Below are 11408 nucleotides of genomic sequence, written 5' to 3'. Positions count from 1 at the left end.
AGACGTTAGGAATAAAATTGAATGCAACTAAATATTATGAATATTTTAAAAAAAATTCAAATATTAGGGACAAAAAATATACTTTACCCATAAATTTATTATAAATAGAAGTCATTTTATGATATACAGATTAAATTGTCATTTGGCACGTTTAATCTACCCAAACAAAGAAAAGTACAATTTAATAAAAAGAATAAATTACAAAATCAGTATCTGAGATTCTTAAAATTAGATATTTTAGTCCCTAAGTTTTAAAATACACAGAATAGTCATCAACATTTACTTTCATTAGACAATACACTCTCCTTCCGCTAGTCGCTATCGGTGATTGCTGACGTTGAACGCTAATTCAAACACATGACTATTAAGTGTCTACATGTGCGAGTTGGACGTACAAAATAATTCTCGAAGAGTTTAAAAAATTTAGAAACATTCCTTTGTATGTTTTAATCTTTTTCAAAAGTCAATGACTTATAATATTTTTATTAAACTAAACAATAAAATATTATTGAAAAATATATAATAAATAAAAAATACAAAAAATAACAAAATACATACTAAAAGATAATTTTATTTACTAACACTAGAATGTCATAAGAAAAATCTTATTTAATCATTAACTTATAACAGTTATATTAAAGTGACGTAGAAACTATAATGGTAACGACAAAATCTAATAGATCATTGCATTATAAAGGTCGTTATTTACATACTTATATACTCCTAAGATATTGATACTATATAAATTTAAAAATATTTCCAAGTTAAAAAAAATTAAATTTTTTTGGAATAATTGTTGTGGTAGCATAAACAGCATCAACTACAAACCTATTTTAAACTAAGTTTGATTGGTTTAGTGGTTAGCTGACTAGTCCGCTTAAACAAACAAGGGTTGGGGTTTCGAATATCGCCTTGTGCATGCAGCAATCCATTGGCCAGCGACAAACCTTTAAATGGAGTTTCGATCCGCGATGAATTAATCATTGACCTGCCAAGTTAGGGGATACTGTTGAAAAAAAAACTACAAGCCAATTTTAATATTTTAAATTTTTCTAGAATTGTTTTGTACATCACTTTGTCTGCGTTTGTTTTTGTGGATAGGATTACAATATTATGCAAAATGACTAAAATAGACATATCTCTCATACTCTCTTTTTTTCTTTGTCTCTCACTCCTTTTTTTGGAGACACTATGTCTAATGTCTAATTTCCATATCTCTCTATCCAAACATTTTTTTAATATTTACTATTTATATTTCTATCCATAAAAACAAACACAACTTTTGAAAACTGATCAGTTTGTACACATATAGACACTTAATAGCTACGTGTACGAATGAATGTTTTGCGTCAGCAATCATTATTAGTGATTAACAAAAATGAATATTTAAAATTATTTTATATACTTTAAATTTAAAGGACTAAAGTGTACTATTTTAAAAATTTTTAAAATTGATTTAGATCATCAACTCTTTAAAACATGTTTATCCTATTCTTTTTCATATAAACATACCAAAAAAAATTTAAAAACCCATTCTTATTCTTTTCTTTTTCTTTCTTCCTCTCCAGTTTCATCCTTCAATCCAACTAAAAAGGCATAAAAAAAGAAAAATTGATCTTTTTCATTTTTTAACACTTAAGAGAATAAGTGTACTCTCTCACTTTTAATTCTATAAATATGACCAAAATTAAATAAAAAAAAACAATAAATAATGAAATCCTACATTAAACACTATCCAAAATTTTTTTTTATTACTTAAAAGGATCCGCCCCTAAAAAAAGTGGCCGGTTATTTTGGGTTGGCGTGTGGTAGCACACTAAAATCTGGGAATTACCAAAAAGTGATGTAATTTCATTTTTTGTTTTATTTGGCTAGTTACATCATATCTCCAAACATTCATATAATATGCAAACATGGGGTGAAAGGGAATAATCTATCAGATGATCCACCAAGATAACAGAGGGACGCAAGACCAATAAGAAGAAGAAATGTACGTCATATCCTGCGCTACCTCTTCTTATCCTGCGCTTCCTATTCGAGCTTCAGCGGCAACCAATGGCGTTCTTTCTGCCTCTCGGGTTTCACTTCCTGTCACTCATAGTGCCATTGCCAACCCTTTTGTCCCCGAGGTACTGCTATCACTACTGCTACTACTCTCAAGTACAGAACATCACTTCTTTCACCGTTTTTTATTATTATTACATAAGAATTTTTACCCTTTTCAAACCTAGAATCTCACTATACCGTCTTGTTGGTTGTAAACTGGAAAGCATTGAACCGTGTGGAATATGGCAGCAAGTTATTTAGAATTTTAGATTAATTTGTACTGACTGTAAAGCAATCTTACAGCCAATAGAAATTTTGGACGATGAGAAATCATGGTTGGTAGTTATTTAATTTGATTTGGTAGTTCTTTGAATTTTTAGTCCTGAAAATTTTAACCGGAATCAATTTAGTCCTGAGGTTTAAAATGAATTGGTTTGGTTCCCAAATTTAAAACACAAGTGTTTTGGTCCCCTCACTATTTTGGTATTGACGTTGTTACTTTGGTGCTTCTGTGGACTGTAACGGAGTTCAATATAGGACTGAGAAAATTGAACTCTTAGGACAGATGATTTTGGTAGGAAACCTCTGTGAGCTCTCCCACTAACAATAATCATCACTAAATATATGGAGAGGGTTAGGGTTTAGGGCTTACACGACAAAAGTTGATGCTAAATGTAAAATTTTTCAGTGATTTGTGCAGAACTCCCCGACCTAGTAGGACAAGAATCTGCCATTGTTCATTTTTGTTGCAAAACCGATTGCTTAAATCATGATCAAGCAGTTTTAATCCTGGCTAGGTCTTTTTGGTGAATTCTAATGTATGTGGAGATTGCTGTCCATTTTCATGCTTCGTAAACTTATAGATTGTGCAGGTACTGTAATGGATTTTTTTGTGCAGTGCAGGTTGTGGAAGCAGTGGATGCCTTGCATTCGGAGTTCAGGGCTGTGGATTATTTGGTTGCATTCAATAGCACCCGTGTACTAAAGGCATTCCAGAATGCTCGACTTGGATCTCATGTAACAATGCACTTATACTTCAATAAGCAGTTTTTGCATATGTTTATTTATCATCGTAATCATCTGATATTAGTTCAAAACAAAAGATCATCTGATGTTGTAATAATGTAGGGATAACTATTTTCTGTATTTTGGGATCTAATTGATTGTTATCACACCTACTTCTATCAGCACTTTGGTGGTTGCACTGGTTATGGCCACGATGAAGCTGGGGGGCGAGAGGCTCTTGACCAGGCCTTTGCTGAAATTTTTGGGGCTGAATCTGCTATTGTGCGATCACAGGTTCTGTTTTCTCCGTGTTAAATACAATTAGTTATTACTTTGTACTTTTTAACAATTTTGAAGTTACACTGTTTTCATATGAACAGTTCTTCTCAGGTACTCATGCTATCACATGTGCTTTATTTGCTCTCCTAAGGCCTGGGGATGAGGTAACATTTTTCATCTTTCTTTGACTTATTCATAGTCTTAGAGTGCTCTATTGAATTTGTTCTTGGAGTGCGGTTTAAACTAATATAGCTGTCAGTTATTGGCAGTTGCCGGCGCACCATATGATACCCTAGAGGAAGTAATTGGGAAAAGGGACTCTGGTGGACTAGGTTCCCTCCAAGATTTTGGGGTGAAGTACAGAGAAGTTCCAGTATGCAGATAGATTGTTATTTCCAATTCTTGTTTTCAACTCATCAGCCTTCTTTTTGACACTTCGCTGACATTTTTCCAATAGCTTGCTGAGGATGGTGGACTTGACTGGAATGCATTGACAGTTTCTGTCAAGCCTGGAACAAAATGTGCACTCATACAGAGGTCATGTGGTTATTCATGGCGTCAGAGTTTGAGTGTTAACGACATAGGAAGGGCAATAAAAATAATCAAAGTAAGGTTCTAAATTTTGGATTTATGGTCTTTGATTCTTATTATTTAGTTTTATTTGTTTCTGTAAAATAGGATATGTTATTAGGTAAGAATTGAAGTGACAAGAGGATAAGGTAGTCCTACACAATATATTGGGTTGCCAAAGGAGAAGTTTGAAACAAAAAATAAATAAAACTTCCCATAGAACTCCGTGATGGACATTATCGTGTTTATCTTGTCTATAACCTAAATATAAAAAGTCAAGATCATCTTTGTTGCATAAAATACACCCATCTTAGTGCCTGCCAAAAAAGAATCTTGTCCAGAATTTTATATGAACTTTGAATATTGAATTATAGGCACTGTTTTTATCATCATTGATTTTTTCTTTGCTTAGTTTGAATTATACCTTATGCTTGCTTGTCAACCATCCTGTGTCCTAACTGGTGCATGTTAAACTTGAAATGCTCACATGTTTGTATCAAATCATTTTTGGTTTACTGTGGCTAAAATTTGAGAATGATAGAACTATATTTGAGTTATACTGTGTGCTGTTTTCGAGTTTCTTTGTTTTTGTTATGTATGTTTGGATTGAGTTATTTTGCATTCAAAGGACAAAGGAGCTTATTATCAAAAGCTCTGGGTTGTTCCAATTCAAGCTACTAACACAAACATGAATTGTTCCTGTTAAGCTTATTTCTTCCATCCACAACTTCTGTAAATTTTCTTGTTCACATGGGTGATCTATTTTTTAATGTGGAGATCCAGAGCTGAGTTAGATACCAAAGAAGCATGTTAGGATCTTAACATAGAAGATATTATCTCAGTAGTTGATTAATGATTAATCTATGTGCTTCTACTATGACTTTGTCATAATCTCTCATCAAATGTATATGTGCAGAACCTGCCTTCTCAGTTGAGGTGTAAAGCAATAGAGCAAAGTGACATTAATAGTTTTACGAGTGTATAGTAGAAGATAGAGTAATAGAATAGTTAGGCCTAAGAATTTTGTGATGGTGTTAGAGTTCCTAAGAGAAAAATAAAGTCCAAGTGCTTAAGGAATTTTGCAATGGATTTATAGGTCCTTAAGGAAAAAAGGTACCAAGTAAGTTTTTGAAGAATTGTAGCACTAAACATGTTTCATTCTTTTCTTAGTCTCCCTTTCCGATGACAAGTCCAGCGTTGCAATTTTTGAAGAAGTTGGAATCCCCCCCTCCCTTAGGAACCCATAAGTCCATTGCAAGATTCCCTGAGGATTTGTTATGTTTTCTCTTAGGGATCTATAAGTCCTTCTAAAAATGTTTCAGGTACCTAGTTGTATTACTCTAGAAGATATTACTTGGATGGTTGCTCATGTAAACTCTTTCGCCATTGTATTTTTTATTCATGATATGATGCACCTTCAACATATATGTACAGATGCAAAACCCTGGATGCTTAGTCATGGTGGACAACTGCTACGGAGAATTTGTTGAGAGCATTGAACCTCCCATGGTGGTATGTGATAATTTGACATTTCCTGGTGCTTTACTCCTAGCACTATGATGTGTTGGTGTATTACATTGTACATTCATGAGCAGGGTGCAGATTTGATTGCTGGCAGTTTGATAAAGAATCCTGGTGGAACAATTGCACCATGTGGTGGATATGTTGCTGGGAAAAGGAAATGGGTCGAAGCAGCTGCTGCCCGGCTTTCTGCTCCTGGGCTTGGGGTGGATTGTGGTTCAACCCCTGGTGATATCATGCGAGCCTTTTTCCAAGGATTATTTCTTTCTCCCCAGATGGTCGGGGAAGCAATCAAGGTACTCAATTCTTCTATTTAGGAGAGAGATTGTGTTTGTCTTGCTTTTAGTTGGTATTGAGGATTTTTCCATGTAAAGGGTTCCTTCCTGATTGCTGAAGTGTTGGCATCTAAAGGCTATAAAGTGCAACCACTCCCTCGTGTACCTCGCCATGATACAGTTCAGGTTTTGCTATTGACTCTGTTGTATTTTCCCTTTAAATGAAATATTGTTGTGTGTGTGTGTACATGTGGAAATAGATCCATTTACTCTGTTTATTTTTTTATTAACATTGAAATATTGAATATTATCAATCATTCAACTGTTAAATCATGTGATTTGGCTTAGCTATCAAGCATATTAAATTTAGAAAAATAAATAAATAAATAAAAGATGGACATAGTCTATGATTGCCTACATTCTCAAAAAAGCACATTTGTGAAAATAAAGTTGGACTATCAGATTGATTTTGTATATGATATGAAATTTTATAGTTTCAATCAGTTTAGTAGAAAGAAACTTTCAACAATTAGAATAATGAAATTCAATGCCGATAAAATTTATGCTCAGATTAAGTAATGCCAAGATTTGCAACGCTACAGTAAATCCCACTCTTAATCCCACAGTAAGTAAATCATATAAAATTATGATATACACTTGTCACATTTCATCCCTTTCAAAATATAAGTTGATCTTGGATGAATATTGAATTTAATCTCCATTATTAATAGGCTGTACAGCTTCGAAGTCGTGAGCATCTCCTTGCTTTCTGCGAGGCTGTTCAGAGAAGCTCTCCTGTTGGTTCGTATACCAAACCAGTTGCTGGTACCACTCCTGGATATGCATCAGAGGTGAGATCAGATTTTCTCCATGTTTTCTTGCACAAATATTTTATGTTTTTGACCTAAGAATGAGTCATCTCGATTTAATTTTTAACTTGGCAAGATCAAGTTTGATCTCGCACAATACAATCTTTAGGTGAGACTCAAACAAGACATATGATACCAAAAATTGCATAGCCAGATATGACACTTGATCTTGTTAAGTGAAAGATCGAACCAAGAAGCAAGAGGATTCATTCGCTTTGTTCGTTTACACATGCTTATTTGTCTATCCCAAAAGATACCAAGTAACTCTTTTTGCATCAAACTCAGGTAATATTTGCCGATGGAACCTTTATTGATGGGAGCACCAGTGAACTTTCATGTGATGGACCTCTTAGAGAACCATTTGCCGTATTTTGCCAAGTAATCATACATTGAGTTGCTATGGGAGTTATCTTCTTGACACTAACTTATGATCTTAATTTTGTTTGCCAAAAATGCAGGGTGGCACCCATTGGACTCAGTGGGGATTAGTTCTTGGAGAAGTTTTGAAATCTTTATGATGGAGTATAATTCTCACTTAAGTATAGCTTATACAACATATTGTTATGGCATTCAGAGGATTACATGATTCATATTGCTACCATGACACTGAACAGGAATTAATTCTGTATAACAAGATCTTTGGATTTTACTGCTCGAGAATTTCAAATGAAACTTTTCAAGAGTTCTGGTTCAGAAGCAATCTGGCATATACGTTCCACTGTTCCAGTATTGTGTTATGCCACTGAAAGAAAATATGTTCTAGAAGGTTGATTGTTGCTCCGTAATTTTAGGATTTAGAATTTAAAATTTTTATACATAGAACTCTTGGATCGGAGTTTGATTCTTTGTACATTTGCTCAATCTATGTCAATTTTGACAAGAATTGTGTAAGTTCAAATATTATGTTCTCAAGCCCATGTGATGATTAGTAGTTTAGCATTCCTAAAACAAAAACTTATACTATCGGACATCTTTGCTCTGGAATGCTATAAAACCATAGTACTATAACAATTGTTTCTTAATGCCAACTCTAGAGCCGTTACAAAACATGGCAATAACAACATATATGAGCCATGTCAATTAAAGGTAAGAGGCCAATGATTGCAAGAAGCAACGTGATATATTAATATAGAGCCAAAGCTTAACTAAAAAGAGCTAAATGCTCACTGGTCATGCATGACATGGCATTGCCAAACTTCTTATATATTACTATACAAACTTAAAAACAAGCCTTTCCTTCATGTCTTGGTCTTCTAATGTGATTACCAAACTAGCAACCTGAGCTCTATTTATCGAGAGACAAGAAAAAGCAAGAAAAGCAAAGCAAACAGGGTTAGTTGCTTCAAAAAAGGCCTAAGATATAAATATAAATTACTTGGGTACAATATATCAAGCTAAATTAAAATGCTTGAAGGCTTCATCAAGCTCACATTGAAGATAATAAAACTGATTTTACAAAATCTAACCATGGTTAATTGAAAATTTTTCACAAAGACAGCCCAGCAAAAAGTAGCTCCAGCTCCTCCTCTTGTGATACTGTTCTCTGAGGTAACAGGGTAACTTGTTAAAAATCAAATACATTATGAAACTTAACAGGTTGTTAATAGTGAGTCATACAATAAAACTACATAGAGTAGATAAACACGAACTGAACCAGTCTACCTGCATCGTCATAAGTTGCAGAATTTTATTAAGAACCCTCCGACGATGAACAACATAGGTACTGTTTGCAGGCAGTTGGCTCATTCTCTTCATTTCTTCATCAACTGCAGCCTGTTTTCTCTCGCACCATGTTGATTTATGTTGTTCAGGCCGGCCAATATCTTCAATATCCATTTGATCAAGGGTATTGCCACCCTCTTTATGATCAACCATATCCATGTTTCTTCCAAAATTACCAAATATCAATAAAAACAAATTCATCAAGCAAACAAATGGAAAGCAAAATCTGAAAGGGCGCAATATAAGTATATAACCTTCTAAATTACACTTTTTTGTTTTTGATATTGGAGTAGTAATGGTGTTTTTTTGAAATGTGGACTGTTGGGCGAGTTATTCTCAAATGTGGAACCATTTAATTAGAGAAGTAGAAATCGGACCATCCGATTTGTTAAAGGTACAGAAATCAGACCGTTCAATTTGTGAGAGGTACAGAAATTGGACCATCAGATTTGTGTTAAAAAAATAAAAAATTTTGAGGTACAGAAATCAGACCCTCCTATTTATGTACCTTCCACAATTTTAAAAAACACCAAAAATTACAATGTTAAGGTATATCACTACTTTTATTTCCATACCCAAGAAAAAGAGCCAACACACAGCAAGATGTGTTCCAAAAATGTTTCAGGGTCTCAATACAACCTCAGAATATAAATTTATTGAGAACTAAAAGCCAGAGATAACATTCCAGATTTCCAGTGGTCCATGAAACGAAAGCAACTACTTTCAAAAGTTACAAACTGAAAAGCCTAGTCAACATGTATTTTGTATCAACCAAATCTAACAACAACAACAAAGCCTTGTCCCACTAAGTGGGGTCAGCTTATCAACCAAATCTAACGAAGGGTCATTTGCAAACCATTTGCCATATGATAGAAATTTTTATTTAAAAAAAGCTATTTTTTAATAGCAGAAATGACAATTTTATTTCGATTTACAACTCCACCCCCACGAATTAAGAGAATCAAAAGATGAGGACCCAAGCAGCAGCAGAATATTAAGATCAAGAGAAAAAGAAAAATTGGTCCTTGACTTTTTAATTCAAAGACAAATAAATCCATGATAAATTGAAAATACAAAAATGCCCCCTCACTTTCTAAAATATGAGATATTTAAGTCGGGACTTATTTATCTCTCTCTAACATTAATATCCTTTGGCAAGGTGAATGCTTCAAGTTGAATAAGAGAGTAGGATGAAATTTTACCATCTGGCTCAACAGCTATATTAAAATTTCAAAGCAATACAACTTCAAGTGCAGTATATAGAGCCAATGTAGAAGTAAACAAGATCAAATTCAATTTAAACACTTGTATTAATTTGAAGAGCTTAGCTTTCAGCAAATGACAGGTTACGACTAAACCAAGGTTTTTCAACCATAGCAAAGGCCTTGAACAAACTTCAAGTGAATTAAAACTTTAAATCCTTAAATGATTCAGTCTTTATACTCCATCTATCATTCTCCCTATATATTATATTTCAATTAACTTAAAACGTGAAAATTACAATACAATTTTCGCACAAAAGAGTCCAACAGGTAAACCCATAAAGTAAAAATACCGACAGAAACAGAGTGAACCAGTGAATAAGTAACCAACCTATTAGACTAAGCATTTTTCTTTGTTTAAATTAAATTAAATATAGGAAAAAAAAAGAAGTAAAGAAATGTTGAAACCCTAACAGCAGAAGAAATAGGAAACTTACAAGGAGAAACAGAGAAGACGAATGATGCAATCTGTGTCGCTGAATTTCGAAGCCTTGGTGGATGCCCTTTTTCTTTTATTCTCACCGTTAGAAAGAAGATGATTCGCAGATTAAACGACGTTGCGTGCCGCAATACATTTACCGGGTATCAAGTATTAGAATTTTTTGAAATACTTTCTATTCCATTAAGATTTCTAATTTTTTTTTTCATTAACTCCATTTACCGGTGGCAATAAGTAGGGTATGTTAAGATTTAGAGCCAACTCTAACTCTTTACGTATTTTATCTGTTTTTAATCCATAAGTACCCGACTTACCTACAGATTATAAAAGATGCGATATTATTATATAATTTAATGATAATCTAAAATAGAATTAATTTTTATGTAAAAAAATATTAAATTATTAATTAATAATTTTTTTAATAATTAAAGATTTTTTATATTTAACAGATCTTTAGTTTAATATCTACTTAAAATATATTTTTATATAAGCTAAACGCGCACACACGCGCATACACGCGCACGCGCACAACACGAGTAGAGTACATGTTGCCACCTCTAACTCTATTTTTTGTTTATAAATTAATTCTTTACCATTAAACTTTGAAATATAAACACAAACTATAATAAATAAAAATAAACTATTAAAATAGGTAGAAATTCAGGTGCAGTCAACTTCACATAAAGTTGATAACTGAGAGCTGTTAGATAAAAATTTAATCAAATCAATCAAATTATTTAATATCTCTCAACTATCAACTTTACGTGAAAGTAACTGCACTTGAATTTTCACCATTAAATAATATCTGAAAATTTATAACATCGACAAAAATAATTTAAAAAATACAAATTAACAAATCAACCTTGGAAAAATTTAAGAGGTTAAGAAAATAAAATAATATATTTTATAAACGATACATGCTTTTTATATTTAACAAATAATTTAATTTTAGATTTTTTGTTTTTACTAAATTTTTTCATTCACAAAAAAGAAAGATATTGCAAAAAAAATTCATTTAACATAAAGTCATCGAATTTTAAGAATTAAAAGTTATATTCTACTAATTATACTTGCAATAAATTACATCAAATAATTGATATTATTAAAGTAGATGAAAATACAATGTTATCAACTTCTGGAATTGAAGATCTATTTAAAGATTCATCTTTAGCAACACAACCTTCAATTACAGAGATACCAAGTATAGCTCTAGAAAAATTACAAAGACGTCAAAAATGATATCATGAGCCTCTTTGTTAATTTGATTTTAGGGAGTTGAACTTGATATGTTCTCATTATTTGATGTACACACTCTCACACAACAAATTCTTAATTTATTTAAACATATTTGTAGTAATGAACCCAAAGCAAAACTTCTACCTTCTTCGTTCACTAATACACCTTATTCAAGTATGAGTTA

General features: G+C 32.6%; 2 protein-coding genes across 6 annotated transcripts; one reads left to right on the top strand and one right to left on the bottom strand.

Moving 5' to 3' along the window:
- The first annotated feature begins 1883 nt into the window (after positions 1 to 1883).
- LOC107478300 (uncharacterized) lies at positions 1884 to 7477 on the top strand. 5 transcript variants are annotated; one of them, XM_052259123.1, is made up of 13 exons: positions 1886 to 2129; positions 2950 to 3063; positions 3235 to 3345; positions 3432 to 3494; positions 3590 to 3703; positions 3788 to 3937; positions 5335 to 5412; positions 5496 to 5717; positions 5796 to 5882; positions 6428 to 6547; positions 6851 to 6902; positions 7024 to 7087; positions 7180 to 7477. In XM_052259123.1, the coding sequence occupies exons 1-13, from the start codon at positions 1989 to 1991 to the stop codon at positions 7184 to 7186; spliced, it is 1323 nt and encodes a 440-aa protein (XP_052115083.1). In that variant the 5' UTR covers positions 1886 to 1988; the 3' UTR covers positions 7187 to 7477. The 5 variants fall into 5 exon arrangements, with proteins under 5 accessions (XP_052115082.1, XP_052115081.1, XP_052115083.1 ...); XM_052259122.1 differs by having other exon boundaries at positions 1884 to 2129; positions 3590 to 3682; positions 7024 to 7477; XM_052259121.1 differs by having other exon boundaries at positions 1884 to 2129; positions 5796 to 5876; positions 7024 to 7477.
- Positions 7478 to 7556: 79 nt separating this feature from the next.
- On the bottom strand, positions 7557 to 10162 carry LOC107478301 (uncharacterized). The gene is made up of 4 exons (XM_016098436.3): positions 9987 to 10162; positions 8228 to 8450; positions 8032 to 8108; positions 7557 to 7850 (listed from the first exon to the last, which is right to left on the bottom strand). The coding sequence occupies exons 2-3, from the start codon at positions 8444 to 8446 to the stop codon at positions 8052 to 8054; spliced, it is 276 nt and encodes a 91-aa protein (XP_015953922.1). The 5' UTR covers positions 8447 to 8450; positions 9987 to 10162; the 3' UTR covers positions 7557 to 7850; positions 8032 to 8051.
- Positions 10163 to 11408: the final 1246 nt, after the last annotated feature.

Source organism: Arachis duranensis, chromosome 3 (genome assembly GCF_000817695.3).
Source record: "Arachis duranensis cultivar V14167 chromosome 3, aradu.V14167.gnm2.J7QH, whole genome shotgun sequence".
In the NCBI taxonomy this organism is placed as follows: domain Eukaryota; kingdom Viridiplantae; phylum Streptophyta; class Magnoliopsida; order Fabales; family Fabaceae; genus Arachis; species Arachis duranensis.
This window is presented reverse-complemented; position numbering and strand designations above follow the sequence as displayed.

Excerpts from the sequence above, each read along its gene's own strand:
- LOC107478301 (XM_016098436.3), bottom strand. The coding sequence starts at position 8,446 with ATGGATATGGTTGATCATAAAGAGGGTGGCAATACCCTTGATCAAATG. Across the intron at positions 8,109-8,227 it reads TGCAACTTATGACGATGCAG|AGAACAGTATCACAAGAGGA; the intron begins GTAGACTGGTTC and ends CTGTTACCTCAG.
- LOC107478300 (XM_052259120.1), top strand. The coding sequence starts at position 1,989 with ATGTACGTCATATCCTGCGCTACCTCTTCTTATCCTGCGCTTCCTATT. Across the intron at positions 2,130-2,949 it reads CCAACCCTTTTGTCCCCGAG|GTTGTGGAAGCAGTGGATGC; the intron begins GTACTGCTATCA and ends TGTGCAGTGCAG. Across the intron at positions 6,903-7,023 it reads GAGCACCAGTGAACTTTCAT|GGTGGCACCCATTGGACTCA; the intron begins GTGATGGACCTC and ends CCAAAAATGCAG.